Source organism: Microcaecilia unicolor, chromosome 1, assembly GCF_901765095.1.
Source record: "Microcaecilia unicolor chromosome 1, aMicUni1.1, whole genome shotgun sequence".
NCBI lineage: Eukaryota > Metazoa > Chordata > Amphibia > Gymnophiona > Siphonopidae > Microcaecilia > Microcaecilia unicolor.
The window spans coordinates 98,396,491-98,418,212 of NC_044031.1; the positions used below are offsets into that span (position 1 = coordinate 98,396,491).

General features: G+C 48.1%; 1 protein-coding gene across 2 annotated transcripts in view; it reads right to left on the reverse strand.

The window, feature by feature from the left end:
* ZEB1 (zinc finger E-box binding homeobox 1) overlaps positions 1-21,722 on the reverse strand; it is a 387,769-nt gene that overhangs the window by 54,102 nt on the left and 311,945 nt on the right. For both annotated transcript variants that reach the window (XM_030199176.1, XM_030199184.1), the window contains 3 exons: positions 20,601-20,706; positions 8,144-9,918; positions 7,561-7,741 (listed from right to left, as the gene is read on the reverse strand). In XM_030199176.1, the coding sequence (XP_030055036.1) occupies positions 7,561-7,741; positions 8,144-9,918; positions 20,601-20,706 (2,062 nt within the window). The remainder of the gene's footprint in view (positions 1-7,560; positions 7,742-8,143; positions 9,919-20,600; positions 20,707-21,722) is intronic.

Sequence of the window (21,722 nt, forward strand, 5' to 3'; positions counted from 1 at the left end):
GCTCTCAGGAGGCGAGAGCTTTCTCTCTGGTGAAGGCGTGGGGTCGGAGGGAAGGCCCGTAGACTCCTCTGAGGAGAAATATCTGTGGTCCTCCTCCTCCCCCCACGAGGCCTCTTCCTCGGTGTCGGACATAAGCTCGTGCAGCTGAGTCCTCAACCGGGCCCGGCTCGACGTCGAGGCACTGAGGCCTCGGTGGTGTCGTCGAGTGGTGGACTCCCGCGCCGGCGGGGATGAAGCTCCCTCCATCGACGTCGACGGGGACTCCACCTGCATGGCGGTCGAGACCGGCGCCGCAAGCGGCGTCGACGGCCTCGGCACCAGGCTAGAGCTCGCCGGCGCCACAGTCAACGGCGCCGAGGGCGCAAGCACCCCCGGCGCCGGCACAGTCTGGCGCATCAGCCCTTCCAGGATCCCCGGAAGGATGGCTCGGAGGCACTCGTCCAGGCCCGCTGTCGGGAAAGACAGGGGGGCCGGTAGAGGCGTCGGTGCCAGAAGCTGCTCGGGTCCAGGAGACTGCACCGAAGTGCTGGGACCCTGACGCGGCGGTACCTCTACTACAGAGGGGGACCTCTCCTCTTGACGCTGACGCTTTCTCGGCGTCGACTCCTCTCCGGCGCCGGGAGCCGGATGCATCGATGGCGACCGTTGACGGTGCTTCTTCGTTTTCTTGCGGTGCCCGTCATTGGCGCTAGGTGGGATGGAGGAGGAGGAGGTCGATCCCCCTCGGCCTCAAGGGACCGGGTCCGACAGGGTTCGGTCCCGAGGGCCCTGGGTAGAGGGAGTGACCGGGGCCGATTGCCCACGCGGCCTCTCACCCCTGCCGTCACCGGAGGACCGGCGGGCCGACGGGCCCTGTGCTCCTGGGGTCGATGCCATCGGTGCCGATTTCGTGGACATCGATACCGGTATCGAAGAACCGGCTGTCGATACCGATGCCGTCGAAGTCGAGGGGCCGGCGCAAGTTCCAAAAAGACGGTCCCGAAGAACTTGCCTCGCTACTTGAGTCCGTTTCCGGAGACCAAGACACAAAGTACACGACTTGGTATCGTGCTCCGGCCCGAGGCACTGGAGGCACCAAGCGTGAGTGTTGGTCTGCGAGATAGGCCGGCCGCACTGACCACACTTCTTAAATCCACTCGGGACCTTCGAGGACATCGACGGAATCGCGTCGGCAAAATCAAAGCCGTCGATAGTGGCGGTAAAATCACACCTCGAAAAGAAATCGACCGCGTGGCCACAAGGCCGCAACGCGACACCCCCGCTAAAAGACGAGGGAAAAACAAGTACAGCGCGTTTTGTTTTGTTTTTTTAAAAGAAAAAACTAAAGATAAAAAGGCGGCAACGAAAACAAACGAAGATTCGCGAACAACGCGATCCGGTTTCCGGGGCTGACAGAGAAAGAGACGAACACGTCTCTCTCCAGGCGCGGAAAAGAAAAGACTAAGCGGGAACTGTCACGCACGGGCGGGAAGACGGCCGCGCATGCGCGGTGGGCGTGCCCTGCGTGCGGGACCGCCCGCGAAGTTTTGTTCCGGTTCGTGGGGGGCTGCCGTGGACGTCACCCAGTCGTGAGAACAAGCAGCCTGCTTGTCCTCGGAGAACATTAGGGTGCGTGCGGAGGACTACATCTGTGTGATTGAAAACTTAGTATAAGGTGCATCCACTACTAGGGCCTGAAGGCTCACTGACCCTATGAGCTGAAGTAACAGCCACCAAGAAAATGACCTTCCAGGTCAAGTACCTTCAGATGGCAGGGAATTCAGTAGCTCAAAGGAGCTCCATCAGCTGGGTAGAAACGACGTTGAGATCCCATGACAGTGGTGGAGGTTGATAGGGGGCTTGATAAAAGCAAACATCTCATGAAGAGAACAACTAAAGGTTGTCCAGAGATAGGCTTACCTTCTACACGCTGGTGATAAGCACTGATTGCACTAAGGTGAACCCTTATGGAGTTGGTCTTGAGACTGGACTCTGACAAGTGTAGAAGGAATTCAAGCAGGATCTGTGTAGGACAAGAACGGGGATCTATGGCCTTGCTGACACACCAGATGGCAAACCTCCTCCATATAAAAGAGTAACATCTCTTACTGGAATCTTTCCTAGAAGCCAGCAAGACATGGGAGACACCCTCTGAAAGACCCAAGGAAGCAAATTCTAGGCTCTCAACATCCAGGCCATGAGAGCCGAGACTGTAGGTTGGGATGTAGAAGTGACCCCTCAGTTCTGAGTGATGAGGGTCGGAAAACACTCCAATCTCCACAGTTCTTCATCGGACACTCCAGAAGAAGAGGGAACCAGATCTGACGCGGCCAGTATGGTTCAATCAGTATCATGTTCCGCGGTCTTGCTTGAGTATCAACAAAGTCTTCCCCACATAGAGTATGGGAGGATACGCATACAGAAGGCCTGTCCCCCAATGTAGGAGAAAGGCATTGATGCTAGTCTGGCATGGGCCTGAAGCCTGGAACAGAACTGTCAGTTGAGTGTTGAAAAGATCCACCGAGGGGGTGCCCCATGATTGGAAGATCTTGCGGGCCACGACCATATTCAGCGACCACTTGTGAGGTGCATTACTTTGCTCAGCCTGTTGACCAGACTGTTGTTACCGCCTGACAGATACGTTGCTTGGAGAACATGCTGTGATGGTGCGACCAAAGCCACATCTGGACAACTCCTGACACAGGGGGCGAGATCCAGTTGCCCCCCTGCTTGTTGATGTGGTATATCACAACCTGATTGTCTGTTTGAATTAAGATAATTTGTTGGACAGCCCGATCCCTGAAAGCCTTAGAGTGTTCCAAATCACTTGAAGCTCCAGGAGGTGATTCTGAAGATCTGTTTCCTGGGGGGTGTGGGGGGGGGGGGGGGGAGAACCAGGCTCCCCCCCCCCACAACCCAGGAGAGATGCTATCCTTTGTCGCACTTTTTGTGGCCTAAAGGAACTTGAAATGCACGTCCCATGGTCAAATTGGATCGAACTGTCCATCACTTGGAGAGAATGAACAAAGTCAGTGGACAGACGGACGACATTTTCTAGGTTCCTGTGGCTTGACACCACTGAGAAACTAGGTTCATTGAGAGATCTATGTGCAGTCGTGCCATGGGCATAACGTGAACTGCAGTAGCCATGTGCCCCAAGAGTCTTAACAATCTGCCGAGCTGTGACTGCTGATAAGCTTGAACCATGGACACCAGGGACAGAAGATTGTCTGCTCGAGTCTCAGGGAGATAGGCTCAAACGTTCTCGTGTCGAGCACTGCTCCAATGAATATCATTTATGCACACTGGATTGAGATGGGGCTTGGGGTAATTTATTATGAACCCTAGTAGTTCCAGCACCTGAATAGTTATCCGCATGGACTCCCGAGCTCCATCCTCTGAGGTGCTCTTTACCAGCCAATCGTCGAGATAAGGGAACACATGAACTCCCAGTCTGCACAGCGACGCCGCAACCACTGCTAGGCATTTTGTGAATACTCTGGATGCAGATGCCAGGCCAAAGGGCAGTATGCGGTACTGAAAATGCTGCGTTCCCAGCCCAAATCGAAGATGCTTCCTGTGAGCTGGAAGTATCGGGATATGAGTGTAAGCATCCTTTAAGTCCAGAGAGCATAGCCAATCATTTTCCTGAATCATGGGAACGGTGCTCAGGGAAACCACCCTGAACTTTTACAGTCTAGGAATTTGTTCAGGGCCGTTAGGTGTACGATGGGACGCAACCCCCCCCCCCCCCCATTTTCTTCTGCACAAGGAAGTACCTAGAATAGAATCCCAGCCTTTCTTCCCCTGGTGGAACAGGTTCAACTGCATGGGCCTTCAGAAGAGCACAAAGTTCTTCTGCAAGTACCTCCCTGTGCTGGGAGCTGAACAAATGAGCTCCTGGTGGAAAATTTGGAGGTTTGGACAACAAATTGAGGGTGTATTCTAAGCGGACTATTTGAAGAACCCACCAGTCGGAGGTTATGAGGCCACCTTTGGTGAAAAAATGTTAACCTCCCCCCAACTGGCCAGTCATCCAGCACAGACATTTTTATAGCAGCTATACTTTGCTGGAGCCAGCCAAAAGCTCATCCCTTGCTTTTGCTGGGGAGCAGCAGGGGCCTTGGGCGCACACTGTTGATGATAATGAGCGCACTGGGGCTGAGCCTGTGCAGGCTGGCAAGCTGCAGGAGTGTACCTACACCTAGAATAGGTATAGGAAGCACTCTGGGACCAAACCAAAATACCTCCTAGATGACGAGGAGCTCGCAGAAGGTGCCTGGTGGGAGAAAGTAGACATGGCATCTGTGTGCTTTTTGATCTGGTCAACCAGTTCTTTGACCTTCTCTCCGAAAAGGTTATCCCCTGGCAAGGGGCATCCGCCATTCTATGCTGGATCAAATGATCCAGGTCAGAAACACAAAGCCATGAGAGTCTGCGCATTGCTATATTCTGTGCAGAGATTCTGGATGCCTTGTCGAAAGTGTCTAAGTGCCCCTGGCCAAGAACTTGCGACACACCTTCTGCCATTTGACCAGCTGGTGAAAAGGCTCGGTGTGCCCCCGGAAGAAGCGCATCAACCAGTTAGATAGCTGCCTCACTGAGTTCTGCAAGTTCTTCGGGACCGTCTTTTTGGAACTTGCGCCGGCCCCTCGACTTCGACGGCATCGGTATCGACAGCCGGTTCTTCGGTACCGGTATCGATGTCCACGAAATCGGCACCGATGGCATCGACCCCAGGAGCACAGGTCCCGTCGGCCCGCCGGTCCTCCGGTGACGGCAGGGGTGAGAGGCCGCGTGGGCAATCGGCCCCGGTCACTCCCTCTACCCAGGGCCCTCAGGACCGAACCCTGTCGGACCCGGTCCCTCGAGGCCGAGGGGGATCGACCTCCTCCTCCTCCATCCCACCTAGCGCCGATGACGGGCACCGCAAGAAAACGAAGAAGCACCGTCATCGGTCGCCATCGATGCATCCGGCTCCCGGTGCCGGAGAGGTCGACGCCGAGAAAGCGTCAGCGTCAAGAGGAGAGGTCCCCCTCTGTAGTAGAGGTACCGCCGCGTCAGGGTCCCAGCACTTCGGTGCAGTCTCCTGGACCCGAGCAGCTTCCGGCACCGACGCCTCTACCGGCCCCCCTGTCTTTCCCGACAGCGGGCCTGGACGAGTGCCTCCGAGCCATCCTTCCGGGGATCCTGGAAGGGCTGATGCGCCAGACTGTGCCGGCGCCGGGGGTGCTTGCGCATTGCTATATTCTGTGCAGAGATTCTGGATGCCTTGTCGAAAGTGTCTAAGTGCCCCTGGCCAAGAACTTGCGACACACCTTCTGCCATTTGACCAGCTGGTGAAAAGGCTCGGTGTGCCCCCGGAAGAAGCGCATCAACCAGTCAGATAGCTGCCTCACTGAGTTCCACAAGTAGACACTTGTGAAGAGCTGGTATGATTGAATAAGGGCGATCAGCATAGCGGCCTGGTACATTTTCCTCCCAAGGGAGTCCAAGGTCCTAGCTTCTCTGTCTGGGGGAGCTAAGGCATAGTCCCTAGTACTCTTGGCTCTCTTGAGAGCGGCATCCACCACCATGGAATTGTGGGGTAACTGAGACCTCACCAGCCCAGGTTCCTTGTGGATCCGATATTGAGAATCAACATTCTTAGGGATCATAAGGACAGACAGAGGGGACGCCCAGTTCTGCACGAGGACTTCCTTGACTGCCTCATGTAGAGGAGCTGGCACAGCCTCCCTAAGTGGAGAGGTGTAGTTCAGGACCTCGAGCATCTTGGCCCTGGGCTCATCCTTCACTCCTACGGGCATGGAATGTCATCCGCAATTTCTCATACAAAAGATCTAAAGGAGAGGCTCTCGGGTGGAGACAGTCTCCTTTGAGGTGGAGTGGAAGGTTCAGAGGGAAACCCATAGGACTCAACGGAGGAGAAGTACCTAGGATCCTCTTCTGAGACCTAACCCGCCTCAACGTCGAAGACCTAACCCTTGTCGACTGAAGTGAAGCTTCCTCCACCGATGTTGAAGGAGAACCGGCATTGGTGGCAGTCGACACCTGCGCCACAAGCAGTGCCTGTGTCAGAGGCCTCACCGCAGGTTGAGGGCCAGCGAAAGCTGCAGCAAGAGGCATGGTAGGCGCAAGCACCTCCGATGCCGATGCACTTTGATGCAAGCCTTCCAGAAGCTCTGAAGTAAGGCCCGAATCTGCTCGAGTGCCACCATTGGCAAAGGCTGTGGGGCCGGTTGGAGATCAGGTTGCAGAAGTACTTGGGGCGCAGAAGCAAGATCTCGGCTGCTAGGAGACAGACGCGTAGCACCTCCTGAATGTAGGGGGAGCGGTCCTCCCAGCATCGACGCTTCTCAGGTGCTGAATCCTTTGGCGCCCCGGAGCTCCTGACATCGTGTGTTGAAGGAGAACGGTGTTGACGCTTCTTAGCCTTCGCCTGATGCATCTCACTGAGACTCCTCGGTGCCGACGAGGACAATGTCAAATCCTCCCATCACCTCAGGATCGGGTCCGACGAAGGTTCTGTCCCGGGGGTCCTGCATAGCAGGAGGCCTCAAGGTAGGTGGAAACCGACTCGATGCCTCACTGCTCCCAGTGTGTTGGGGTCTCTGAGCACACATCCCTACTTCCACTCCCGATGTTGAAGGACTGGACCGGGCTCCAAAAGTTTCTCTCTTTGAGCCTCGTGGGCAATTTGTGTCCTCTTCTTCATACAAAGACAAAGGGCACAACTCGCTGGGCTATGGTCGGGACCAAGGCACTGGATACACTAAGGATGGGTATCTGTACCTGAGATGGTCCGGTTGCACCAAGTACAGCAATTGAAGCCACTGGGATTCTTCGATGACAAGGAAGGGAAGACAGCTCCAGCTAAATGAAAAAACACGATTGTGCCAAAAGGAAAGAGGCACAAAAGGAGAAAAGATCCGGCCTAAGTACGGCCACGACAAAAAAGAAAGGAAGCTTAATGTGGGTCAGAAAACTAAGAAAATAAGGGAACTATTTTTTTTTTGAACAAGAAATAAAAAGAAAGGCAAAAGAAAGCCAAAAACGCTGAAAAAAGGCACTGAAAGGCTTATTCCCGGGCGAAAAAGGAGCCACAGAAAAAACTGCCGCTCCTCACATGGAAAAAAGATAACTGAGGAGAGCGGTCGCGCAACGGGTGGGAAGGCACTCTGCGCATGTGCTGTGGGCCTAGAACGTGCGACAGAAGGCTCTGGCAACTTTTTTGATATTTATCATGCCCATTCCCGGGACGACCCACTCGTGAGTATAATTAAGCCTGCTTGTCCTCCAATAAATTAGTTAATTCACAGTAAAATAGTCCCTTTAAGACTAATCTGAGCTGGCAAGAGAACTAAGCCAGTACATAATTACATACCCCCACCTCCTGCATACAGGTACAAATTTAATTTAATTTTTAAACGTATTACTTCTCTTAACCAGCAACCCAGTCCAAAGTGGATTAAACACAAGTACAAAGAAAGCAAGGCTCATAAGTGTGCTCTGCATTAGTAAATAAAGTCATTAGTGTACAAAGACATTACAAGAAATCATTTTTAACTTTAAATGACATACCTGTATGCTCATACTTGTGTCTCAGTAATGAGCTACTCTTCTGGAATATCTTATCACATAAATCACAAGCATACATTCCATTTTCGGTTTTTCTCATTTTCTTCTTGGGTGGAGTAGAATCAGAATCATTTTGGTCTTCCACATTTGAAACTCCTTCTGAGCTTGTATCTTGTCTTTCATCCTAAATATTAAACATATGCTATAAACATACTGATCCTAGTATCTAAAACATTTATCAGTAATAAAACATGAATGTAATGCATCATTTAAGCTTTACAAAAAACAGCTCACTAATACTTCCATGTAAGCGTGGTTTCTTGCAGTCTAGAGTATAAATATAACTAGATTTGTTGTTTTTTTTTTTTTTTTATAAAATTGCTGTTCTGGATAGGGCCAAACTGGAGATGTAGTTTTTATAAACCTACTGCAATACAAAACCTGTTCAGGCAGGTTACTTACAAAATGCATATACTTTCAAACAAATTTGCTTAATGTTTACAGTTTAGTATAAACATGGAACAGCAATATCACTATTCCTAAAGCAATCAATCAAATTTTATACTGAAAAATGTAAACACCATACCTGATTTCCATTGGGTTGGACCTGTGTTTTTGGAGGTTCTGAAATAATAGCACTAGCAGTAGTTGAATATGTATAAGTCACCTGGGGGATCAGAATAGCCTGCTTATTGGCAGCCAGAGCTCTTAAGCATGGAACATTATTCTGGTCAGTAATGGCAACAATTGTAGGTAACTGGGCAGTAACTGCAGGTATAGCAATATTTATGGCATTGGCACTTGGTGTGTTTACAATTATAGTTGGTTCGGAGTCTTTAACACTGTCTGTCTGAGGTTGTTCTTTTTTTGCACAGGTTAAGTTCAAAGGTTCTTCCTGAACACAATAAACACTATTCTGGTAAACACTAGTTATGGTAGATCGCTCCAGTAAATCTCCATGCTGCTTTGGTAGTGATAGATCAAGAGGTTCTACTTGTGACTCTTCTTGTACACCATCAGCTGAAACCGCAAAACCCTGTGCATTTTTTATTGATGAGAGGTTTAGGGGGGAAGGCGAAGGGGTACTCCTTCTCGAGCCATTTACCAGTGGTGAAGTCTGGGATTTAATTCTCATCGGAGGGCTCTGTGAATTACTTATGATGTTCTGCAGTTCATTTGAGTTTGTAGATCTAGCACAGTCATTTGATTTACCTGTTTCTGGAGAAGATGGTCCAGAAGACTGGACAGAAATTTCTCCAGCCTGCATTTTTTGAAACCACTTTTTTACCACATCTAATGGTAGATTAACAGAATCAGCAATTTTGGAAAGTTCTTCAGAACTTGGCTGTGCATTTAAAGCATAATACGCTTTTAGAAGAGATAAGAGGTTCTTTAAGGGTGGCTGATTGGGAGTTGAACTATTGTCCCCAGTGTCTGAAATAGGCAATTCAGACTTTGCTGCTTCTGTTCCACTGAGTTGAGCAAGCTGAATGGGTTGTTTTAAATTGTAGTGCTTAATTTCTTGAAGTGCATTAGGATCACCTGGGCAGTCTTCACAGAGAAGGCAAGTGCTATTTTCTCCTTCAGAGTTTGTATCTTTTTCAGATTTGATTGTGAGATCTTCTGGTAGTTTTTCAGTTTTACAAATTTCTGGTGGGACAGAACTTTCTTTTTTCAGATTCTGTGGCACAACCTGAAGTTGACTAGATGGCTCCAGACTGTAATTAATGATAATTTTTGTTGTTCCATCTTGATCAACCAAAGGAAGACTGATGGCTGAAATGAGAGAATGGCCACTTTGCTGCAAGGACGCAGCACTGATTGTTCCTGGTTCTTTGGATGAAAGATTGGCATGATTATTCTCCAACACTTGTCTTATTACATTACCATCTACTGCCACTTTAAGAACATTCTGAATGTCACTTAAGTTGATGCTTATGGGAGATACAAGACCCATAGTTGGTAGAACAACTGCTTGTACCACACCCTGAGGAGAACTGGTGGCCTGTAATGGGCTACCACCACTGAAAACCCCATTTTGCAAAGGGGCTGAACAGTTGATTCCTGAAGCAACTACTATGGGTTTAAATTCATAATCCACAGGTTCAGTTTTAATTTGGCTAACTGGAAGCTGTTCTTGTAAAGGTTTGTTTTCCATCTTCTGACGTATCTGTGGCCTTCCTGGGCTATCTGGAGAAGTTGAAAGCGATGGTGAAGAACACTGAGATGACTTCAGCCCAGAACGTACTCGGCCATTTACAGGCATCAACCCAATGCATTTTTTACTGCTAATGTGCGAGCTATAAGAACCAGAATGGGAAAAACGTTTCTTGCAGTTTGGGCATTCATATGGCTTCTCTCCTTTATATAAAAAGAGAAGAGAAAAGAAAAATGTATTTCCATAATCCATTAAACTATCTATATTGCATCTTAATAATACTGTTATAAACAATAAACATACTAGCAGATTTTTTTTTAATAAGACCTGATTTCCAGGAAACATTTGTAGTTGCAGGTCTACTTTGGCTAGTATTTCCACTAATAACTTGTTGCAGCAAGGAATTAAGTCACTAAGGGCCCTGTTTACTAAGCCACACGACAATAAGAGACACCCATTATATTTCTATGGGTGTCTCTAGCGTTAGCAAGTGCTAAAACTTTTGAGCACCTACAGTGAAGCTTAGTAAACAGGGTTCTAAGAATAATTAGTGGTTCTGTTTACAAAGTCATCAAAATGCATTTAGATATTCAATTCTATACTGTGGCTGTAAGTTTTAAATATTGAAACTACTTAAAAATGAGGTCTTTGGTCACCAAATAACTGTTACATAATGAATATGGCATTAAATATATATATACTTTGGAGTCAGTTTTCAAATGGTACCTAGATGTCTGGCAAAGTGCCAAATGTTTAAGTGTCCCTTGACTCAGTTTCATCAGATCCTCATGTATAAAATTATGCTTATGTTTATTAAAATTTTATGAACTGCTTTTTTAAAACGTAGATCAAAGCGATGTACAATAAAGTTAAAATCATCAATAAGAAAAGGACGCCAATATCAGATAGAAAAGAACACTAATATTTGCGCACAGCACTGATATGTGGAAAAACAGGCATGAAAGGGGTGCTTTGGGGCGGGACCCTCTATACTCCCACTCTAGATGCAGATATTGAGTACCTATATGTTTAGCATCAATGCTTGGGCCCGATGTGCCAAAACAAAGTATAACCTGGTGCATACAGTGCATGCTAGACTAGACCTTCCCAACTGTGGGTCAGGACCCCAAATATGGTCAGAAAACCCAAGTTTGGGGTCATGAACTGGAGGAGGGGAGGTCACAGCCATAAAAAAAAAGCGCTAGGCATTTAGGTGCCTAATATCTGCACCTCTAGATATATTGTAGGGATATATATGTACGTGCAGATTAGGCATGCATTTTCACACCATCCCTCTAATTCTAGAAAGTTGCACACTCAAATTTGCCATACTGGGTCAGACTAAAAGTCCATTAAATCCAGTATCCTGGCAAGATCCTGTGCTAGACAGTGTTTGCTAAAACTCATGAAAGGTGCTTCCTCTAGGCTAACCTTTCTTCATGAAGTGCCAGCCTTGTGTTTTGAAACTGCTTGCAGGCAAGCAGAGATTGAGAGGAACAATATGAATAGCAAACCTGTGGTATTGTCTCTCCTCCTCCTCCTTTCCCTGTAGGACCTGGAAGCTCTCTCCCCCTGTCTCCCCAACAGTTCAGCACCTCTTTCCCTCTCCACACCCCCTCTCTTCACCCAACTCAATGGATCTTTCTCTTCCCTAACTAACCTTCCTGTCCAACACTTCTCTCCCTCCTTGCATCCCCCCCCCCCCGATGCAGCAACGCCCTCCCTCCTTGCCCCTCATGCAGAACCTCTCTCCCTACTTGCCCTCTTGTGTCATTCTGCAAACTTATTTTCCAGGCTTGCTTTTCCATTTCTTCTCTCTTCTTTTGTCTTATTTTTTCCTTCTCTACATCTGTTTGCCACTGATCTGTTATTTTCCACTTTTCTCTTCTCTGCCTTTATATTTACCTATTTGATTTTACCCTAATTCTCTCTCACCCTCTTTTTAGTCTCCTCCTTTTTACCTGTCTGCCTACTGTTTTTTTCCATCTCCCTCTCCAGCATTCCCCTTGCTCCCTTAGTCTCCCTGCCTAGTCCTCCACTTCATAGTAACATAGTGGATGACAACAGTCCATCCAGTCTGCACAATACCATCTGTGCATTCCCTCTCAATCCTCGCCTACCCTGCATTGCCTCTCATCCCCTCATCAGTCCTAGCTCCATCCCTGTCTCTCCGTTCTTCTCTTGCCTCCACACTATGCTTTTAATTTCTACCCCACTCGTATTACCTCTCTTTCACTACCTTTTTAACCCCATTTCCACCCCCATTTAACCCTTTCAGAGATCCATCATCCCCTTCTTCCAATACCCTCCTCAGGACCCCCATCCCTTTTTCAATGCCTCTCATCCTCTCTCCAGTCTACCAGGTCACTTACATTATTTCTCAGCTTTCCTCCCCATAGTTCATCCCCTTTCCCTTACCCCCCCCCCCCCATTTCACACTCATTCTACCTACCCACCAACACACCCTCACACTCTTACCAATTATGCCAGATCCTCACTATCCCCTCAAAAGTCTCTCTCCATCTCTCCCATCCATAGTCCCACCCCCAAACACTCAACTCAATCCCTAGTTCCCATTCATCTTCTGCTCTGATTCCCTAGCCCTGAGTCCCATCTTCTGCTCTTTCCAGGGTTTTCTAGTCCATTTGACATTTATTTTCAATCCATGTCCACCATTCATTCCCTCTGCGTCCTGTCCTCTCTAGCACCTGCCCACTGTGTCCCCACCCCTTACTAATGTGTCCCTGCCCCTTCTACTGCTCAGCTATACCCCCTCATTCAAGGTCAGGCATCTCTCAGTTTTTCTCTTTCTATCTTTGGGTCCAATGACTTTCCCACTCTTTCCTCTGCTCACCTGCCAACCCCCTCCCCCTCAGTATCTCTCTCTCTTTCCCTCTATTACTCCAGCCTTTCTCTCACTCTCTTTCTCACTACTTTATCCACCCTTTCTCCCATCTTCAGCTCATCTCCCCCTGCCTGCCCACCCTGTACTGCTCTGCTCAGCTACCATTTTGGGATAAGGCAAACCAAATTCTGTTAGTTCCTTAGCTGTTCCAGAAGCAGAAAGAACAGTCTCAGATTCCATGTTCCCCACTGCAGTCACAGAGGAAGGTAAAAGTAGGTCGCTCTTCTCCCAACAGAAGTATATCACTACCAGTTAAACTGTTTGGCATGAGGGTGCCTGCAGCACAGCAAATTAATCAGGTGCTGTTCCATTGTTCCCCCCCCCCCCCTGGCTGACTTGAATGCAACATCTCCAAACGCATTGAGCCAGCAAGGCTCATCTTCAGGCCTGCGATAAGAAGGTGCAGGGGAGGGTTCTTAAGCTCAGAGCTCAGTGAGTGTTTTGCCCAGAAGTTTCTGCTGGCCCACCTAGTTCCACTGTCTGCATCAGAGGGGCCTCACCGAAGCGAACTTCTCCCAGACTTAGACGCTGAACATTGGAATCCATCATGGCACCAGGTGGCAAGGTAGGGGCTCAGAGGAAAAATCCCTTGTCTTACCCTTCCTTTTGACTTTTATCAAAGCATTTAAAAAAGGGAAAAGGTCAGCATTTTAGAAGGTTTGCAACACAGGATCTTGGATACTTTCTCTCACTGAAGGTATATATGTATGAATGCAAAACATACATGTTTTTAGTATACATACATTTGTATCTCCCTCAGAATATTATATACGAGTACTGCCAAAACATTGTTCAGGAACGGGAGAATATTCAACATATCTGTCCCGAGCTCAGACTCCTTTTTCTATTTGAAAATGAATAGCTTCTGGCATTACTATCACAAAGTCAGTGAAAGAGAGGAGTCCCGTTGACAACTTCTGAACAGAGAATTCGTTTCACCCATAATCATAACTTCAAAAGTCTTTAGACTTTGACCCTGACAACTAGGCTGGTTAAGTAACCTGGGTGTGCACCTGCCTAGCAGCCAAAAGCTCGGATTAGGTCTAAGAATCTATTGCATCATGATGCCTGGAGGAAACATTCTGCACCCATGCACCGGTAAATAACAATGCTGCCTGTACTGACACCAGTGCCCCTCAGGGTATTGAATCAGCTATGGAACATTAGTATTCTTCGGGCTTGATTCTAGATCCATCTCCATTGTTGCCAAAGCTGGTGCATAAACTAGTTACACAGAGTTAAGGACTTCCTTGCTCCTCCTGTTCAACTCATCTCTGAAAACTGCCAATGTCACATAGGAGGTAGGAAAAGTAAAATTTTCTGGAGTCATTTAAGGAATATTACTGGCAGTAAATTAATACAGATACTCTTAGAATCCCATCAGATACCTCAGACGGTCAGCAGCACTCTGCAGGGATGTTTGGGAGAATATACAGCCACAGCCAGCATCTATTTGCTCAGCAACCCAGGTTGATGGAGACTGATGATACTTCATAGCTTTTGCTCAATACACCGGATCAGCATTCTCTGATGCACATACTGCTGGAGTGGAATCCTTTACTCTCATTGTGTGGGGAAAACTAGATATTCTATCCCCAGGTTTTTCCTAGTGCTTAATTCAAGGAAACATGCTGCTTCTTTGATGCTGATACGCTATCAGCATCTTGTGGAGCTTCTCAGTTCTTTAAATTAGAAAGTTGTTAAAGGCCTTTCTGTATAGGAAGTATCTTTTATAACTTTATCAATTTTTATTTCTGATATTTTTGAGAACATGATTTGTTATATTGTAAAATTTTCCTGAAGAATGTTTCATTTCTTGACTATTATCAGAAATGAACTTGTCGGTAGTAGCGGATTATAAGACTGTATAGTAATTTAATGTTTAAGGCCACCAGACTGGACTAAAACTGAATAACTTCATACTTTCCTGCTGATTATGAAAACCTGATAGATGCCACATTCAGACATAGAATGCAAACATAATGGAAGTTGGCGACTTAACACTACATACATGTAATAGGTGTGCCTCTTCAAGTTGCTGGCCTTTCTTAAGGACATCTATTTTAAAACAGCCACAGCATTAACAAATAACTCAATTTTGGAGAAACAGGGCCGAGTGAGGGAAAATTAGGTTCTTACCTTGATAATTTTCTTTCCTTTAGTCACAGCAGATAAATCCATTAACTGATGGGTGGTATCAGCCTACCAGCAGGTGGAGATACAGAACACTGAAAGCACATGGTGTTCCTGGGCGCCCAGCCCCCTCTGCCTTCAATATATGAAATTTCCAAAGCAGATTGAATAAGAAAGGCAAAATAACAAACTTTCCTCACAGAGAACAAACGCCCCTGAACCGGAGCAATAGCCAAACAAAGGAGGGATGTAACCAACCTCCTGCAATAAAAACAGCATGTAGTAACTCTGATAGCTTGTCTTCAAGTACTCCTAATGAGGCACAATGTCTGTATGCAACATCTGTACAAAAACAAAAGTCAGACAGGGAGGGATCATGGATTCATCTGCTGTGACTAAAGGAAAGAAAATCATCAAGGTAAGAACCTAATTTTCCCTTCCTTGTCATCAACAGCAGATGAATCCATTAACTGATGGGATGTACCAAAGCACTCCCTAAGTAGGGTGGGAACAGGCAACTCTGCGAGCAAGCACTTGTGCTCTAAAATGTACAACCTGCTGCGCTGCCACATCCAGCCTGTAATGCCACACAAAAGAGAGCTGAGAAGCCCAGGTAGCCGCACGACAGATCTCTTGAAAAGACACCCGTTTCAGCCCACGAAGAGGACATTGCCCTCGTAGAATGCACTTTAAACGCTTCAGGCGGCGACTGCCCTGAAAGCAGATAAGTAGAAAAAATGAGTTCCTTAAGCCAGTGGACTATAGTGGCCTTACACATCTGTAGAAACTGACACAGCCCTGCGGACATCCAAAAGGCGCAATTGCCCAAAGGAGTCCAGAAACTCCTCCTTAGAGAAGGAAGAAAGAAAGATGGGCTGGTTGAGGTGAAAAGCTGAAACCACCTTAGGTAGAAAAGAAGGCACCGTACGAACAGCTATCCCAGATTCCGAGAACTGCAGAAAAGGATCCCGACAGGAAAAAGCCTGAAGCTCAGACACTCTTCTTGCCGACGTCATTGCTACTAAAAAAAACCTGTCTTGAGAGTCACATCCTTCTCAGAAGCCCGTTTAAGAGGCTCAAACGGGGATTGCTGGAGCGCCTTCAACATGAGCCCCAGGTTCCAAGCCGGACAAGACGACTGCAAAGGAGGACAGAGACGAAGCACCCCTCTGAGAAATCGGACAATATCTGGAAGAGCAACAAGGGACAAACCGGAGACTTTCCCCCGGAAGCAGGCCAACGCTGCCACTTGAACCCAAAGGGAATTGTAGGCCAGGCCTTTTTATAGCCCATCCTGCAAGAAGTCCAGCAAAAGCAAGACTGTCGCCAGAGTCGGCGAGATAGACTTAGGAGTACACCACGCCTCAAAAGTGCATCAGATCCGAGCATAAGTCATAGGCAGACTGCGTGTGAGCCAGAGCGTGGCAATAATCTTATTAGAATAGCCCTTGTCCCTCAATTGCGCCTTCTCAAGAGCCAGGCCGTAAGACCAAAGCGGCAAGGATCTTCCATAGTCACCGGACCCTGAACTAACAAGTTCGGAACTCGAGGCAAAGGAAGAGGCGCGTCCACCAGCATCCGCCGGAGGTCCACATACCACGGACACCATGGCCAATCCGGGGCGATGAGAATCACCAATCCTTGGTGCAGGCAAATCTGAAGTAGTACTCGCCCTATCAAGGGCCAAGGAGGGAACACATACAAGAGGCCCGAGGTTGAGCTAGGGCATCCAACCCCCACCGAGCAAGGATCTCTCCTTCTGCTGAAAAAGTGAGGGACTCTGGCGTTTATGCTTGACGCCATGAGGTCCAAGCCTAGAGTCCCCCATTTGGCACAAATCTGAAGAAAAGTTTCTTCTGCCAGTTCCTATTCCGCCGGGTCGATTTGATGTCTGCTGAGGAAATCTGCTTGCACGTTGCTCTAACCGGCTATGTGAGCCGCGGACAGCAGCTCTAGGTGGCGCTCGGCCCAGTCGCAGATCTGAGACGCCTCCACAGCCAGGGCCCTGCACTGAGTGCCGCCCTAACGATTGATGTAGGCCACTGCTGTCGTGTTGTCCGACAGAACTCGGACAGGAAGACCCTTCAGCGTCCTGTGGAAGGCCAGAAGAGCCTGGAACATCACTCTCAGTTCCAAGCGATTGATGGACCATCCCGCTTCCATGGTGGACCACAGACCCTGAGCCTAGCGTCCCCGGCAATGAGCTCCCCAGCCCAAAAGGCTGGCATCCGTTATCACCAGACACCAAAAAGGAAGAGCCAGTGGCATCCTCTGCCGCAGCATGCTGTCGGAAAACCATACTGTGCTTGGCCGTAGGAAGCCACCTTAGTCTGCGTTTGTATTCCTGGGAAATCAGAGATCACTGCTGAAGCAGAACAAGCTGCAGCGGCCTCATGTGAGCTCTCGCCCAGGGAACCACCTCTATGGTGGCCATCATCAATCCCAGGAGCTGAACAAAGTCCCAAGCTCGAGGGCGAAGCATCCACAGGAGCAGGCGGACCGGATTCTGAAGCTTGAGACGCCTGTTGTCGGGAAGAAAAATGAACCCCAAAACCGGACCCCCAAACACTCGAGAGACTGAGAGCGGGTCAGCCAGCCCAGAGTCTGAAGAACTGAAACAACTCTGGCTGTGGCAAGTCGGCTTTCGTCTGCCGAATCCGCTCTGATGAGCCAGTCGTCGAGAAGGGTGAACTCTGATACCCTCTCGCTTGAGAAAGGCAGCCACAACTACCATCACCTTGGAAAAAGTCTGAGGGGCAGTTGCTAGGCCGAAAGGCAAGGCGCGAAACTGGAATGTTGGCTCAATACCGCAAACCGGAGAAACCGCTAATGCGGCAGCCAGATGGGAAGATGCAAATATGCTTCCTTGAGGTCCAGAGACGTGAGAAACTCTCCTGGCTGCACCGCCGCAATGACGGAGCGCAGGGTTTCCATGTGGAAGTGTCGCACTCCTAAGGACTCATTGACTCTGCGTAAGTCGAGGATAGGTCTGAACGACCAGCCTTTTCGAGGCACCACAAAATAGATGGAGTAGCGACCGCAGCCGCGTTCAGCGGGAAGAACTGGAACCATCGCTCCGAGCTTCAGCAACACCTGCAAGGTCTCGTTTACCACCGCCCGCTTGACGGCAGTGCCGCATCGGGACTTCAAAAACTCGTCTCCCATCGGGGCAGCGAATTCTAGTCGGTAACCTTCTCTGATCAGGTCCAGAACCCACTGATCCGAAGTAATCTTGGTCCACTCCTCGAGAACAGACGAGTGGACCGGCGCCCCTCATTGTGGAGGAGCCCCTGAACTCCTGGATGTTGCCCAGATGCTGCAGCGCATTTGTCTGAACGAAAGGAGTTCCTCTGCTGGAAATGGTACGTTGACCAAACCCCGCAGAGCGCCCCGGGCGATACCTGCGAGCTTCGCGAAAACGTGGCCTGGAAGAAGAGGGAAAATAAGGACTTTTGGAAGAAGGCCTCAGCCTATCCTCAGGCAACCGTTGGGACTTAAGAGTCTCCTAGGTCCTTAATCTTCTCCAAATCCTCCCCAAATAAAGAAGGCCCCGAAAGGGTAACCTCACCAGCCTTTGTATAGAAGCCATGTCAGCCGCCCAATGCCGGAGCCAAAGAAGGCGGCGGGCAGCAACTGCCACAGACATCTGCTTAACTGAAGCTCTGACCAGATCATAAAGGGCATCAGTCAAAAAAGGCAGAGCAGACTCCATATGCGGGCCGACCTCAGTGAGGGAACCTGCTCCATTGGCGGGCTGCTCAACCGCCTGCTGCAACCAGGAAAGGCAGGCCCGGGTTGCATAGGAACTGCAAATAGCTGCCCGTAAGGACAGGCCCGAGATGTTAAAGGACCACTTCAGCGTGGATTCTAGCCGCCGGTCCTGCATATCTTTCAAAGCGACGCCTCCCTCCACCGGGAGAGTAGTCTTTTTAGTCACAGCCGTGACTAACGCATCCACTTCAGGCATCCCAAAGAGGGCCAACTGCCTTTCACTCAGAGGGTAAAAGTGACACATAGCCCTGGCCACCTTCAAGGGACTATCAGGGTCAGACCATTGAGCTGAAATAAGCTCTTGGATGGAAGCATGCACGGGAAATGCCCAAGAAGGCTTCTTAGTACTAGCCATCCGAGGATTAATAGAAGAGGCAGCGCCCCCATCAGGATCTTCAATACAAAGGGCCTGTAAGGCATTAGAAATGAGAGCTGGCAGCTCGTCGTGGTGGAAAATCCGAACCGCTTTAGGGCCATCCAACTCCTGTGGCAAGCAGCCACCCTCGTCTGGATCATCAGTACGTGAGGGCCTGCCAGACCCCTCAGACTCCCCGAAAGTAGACCACGGGGGAGAACAAGGTGAATAGTCCCTCCTCAGATGGGGTATTCACTTATCTATGCTTAGCGTCAGCCAAAAGCTCGGGGGAAGAAATAAAGTCTCCAGCAGACGCTTGGCTATCAAGAACTGGAGGCAACCCAGTCCGAAAGGAATTGTCAGGAGCCTCAGGTAGTGCTCTTTTTAACATAAAAGCACAGGAGCCACCCCAGGCAGATATCCAGGAGCTGAGAAAGCGACATCCACACCTGCTAGGAGACAGAGATATACTGAAGGCAGAGGGGGCTGGGCGTCCAGGAACACCATGTGCTTTCAGTGTTCTCTATCTCCACCTGCTGGTAGGCGGATACAACCCGTCAGTTAAAGGATTCATCTGCTGTTGATGACAAGGAATGTACTGATATCTGTGAGGACATGCAAAAAGAAAAACTCACAACACTGATAAAATCTCTAAATAAAGGGGGAAAAACAGGACAAACTGAAGGCAACCACTTGAAACTTTGAAAAATCACATGAAGTCATTTACCAAAAGAGTTCACAATTTCAAGACACTATAGAAAAAACAAACAAACAAAGAAGCCCTGCATGTCCACTACAATGCAGAATGCTCTGCTCATATTCACTAGAGTGTGCCAAAAAGTTCTGGAAGATTGGCAATCACTGTTCTGGCCAGGACATATCTGATGTCATCCGCTTGAGGGCTGTTATCTCTTTTGTTCCTGAAAACAAACTCCACCACAATCTTTCTAATGCTTTCAACATTCTCAATACTGAAAATATTGATTCATGTTAGTTAAATCTTAACTTGCTTTGCTATTTGAATTAAGATATATACAACTAGAAACAAACATTTTGCTTGTGATACCACATAAAGGGGGCAGGTCATTTAATAACATAGTAACATAGTAGATGACGGCAGAAAAAGACCTGCACGGTCCACCCAGTCTGCCCAAGAAGATAAATTCATATGTGCTACTTTTTTATTTGTACTGTCCTCTTCAAGGCACAGACCCCGCCTCCCAACCACGCCTCCCACCACCAGCTCTGGCACAGACTGTATAAGTCTGCCCAGCACTATCCTCGCCTCCCAACTACCAGTCCCGCCTCCCACCACCAGCTCTGGCACAGACCGTATAAGTCTGCCCAGCACTATCCCGGCCTCCCACCACCGGCTCTGGTACAGACCATATAAGTCTGCCCAGCACTATCCCCGCCGCCCAACCACCAGCCCAGGCACAGACCGTATAAGTCTGCCCAGCACTAGTCCCGCCTCCCAACCACCAGCCCCGGCACAGACCGTATAAGTCTGCCCAGCACTACAGCATGTACTAATGTTAACTCACATGTACTTTTAGTGTGTTAGTTGCATTATTTGCTGTTAGCACATGCTGTTAGTAAATGACTCCCAAAATGTCCATGGTTTCCGAAATATTTTCCTTTATTGAGCAACTAAGTTTGAGTGGAAAATTAACTACTGTTTAAAAAATATGAGTGCAGTACTTCTATTAACAAATATTTACCACTGTGGATACGCAAGTGCTCCTTGAGATGGTGTTTGTACTTGAAAGCCTTTCCACATTCAGTGCATTTGAACTTACGGTTGCCACCAGATGAGGTCACATGCCTCTGGGAGGAAAAAATAAAGAAAAAAAAGTCATCCCCTACCCTTTATTCATTCAGATCAGGGAATCAATATGATCAAAATTCAGATTATAAATACTATCACAGTAACTAGCAGCCTTATTAAAAACTGACGTTACTCTCCTCAACTGGCAAGTTAGTTTCATCTAAAATATAATACACATTCATAGCTCACAAGACCATCTTTAAGAATCTATTCTCTGGGTCAGTGCCACAAGTTGGGCCCTCTATTAGATTACTTCCTCTTGTTTCTTAACTCAGTTCACCTAGTTTTAATTTGGCAAAGACTATAAATGATAAAGGGGATGGAACTCCTCCCGTAAGAGGAAAGGCTAAATAAGTTAGGGCTCTTCAGCTTGGAAAACAGAAGGCTGAGAGGGGAAATGATTGAGGTCTATAAAATCCTGAATGGTGTAGAATAGGTAGAAGTGAATCAATTTTTCACTCTTTCAAAAAGTATGAAGACTAGAAGACACTCAATGAAATTACATGGAAATATTTTTAAAACAATAGGAGGATATATTTTTCACTCAAAGAATAGTTAAGCTCTGGAACTCTGAAAGATGTGGTAACAGCGGGTAACATATCTGGGTTAAAAAAAAAAAAGGTTTGGACAAGATCCTGGAGGAAAAGTCTATAGTCTACTATTGAGATACACATGGGGGAAGCCACTTCTTGCCCTGGGTTTGGTAGCATGGAATGTTACTGCTGTTTGGGTTTCTATATGCAAGAGAAAGGAGAACTATTACTGTAACATTCCTAAAGAAACTTTAAAAATTATCCTTAAAAAGGAAAGGCACATGGAAACATCAGATATACACCAGAGGCAAGGTTATTGGATCTCCTATGGCACACAGCTATTCCAAATCTTTTAGCCTACTGCATGTGATCAACCACTTACATCCATAGTCCAAATTCTCATATTCAACAAAAATAATATTTTCAAGCCACTGCTGTGTCTGCTTGTATAGTTAAGTAGTCTCTTTTTTCTATACACTTTT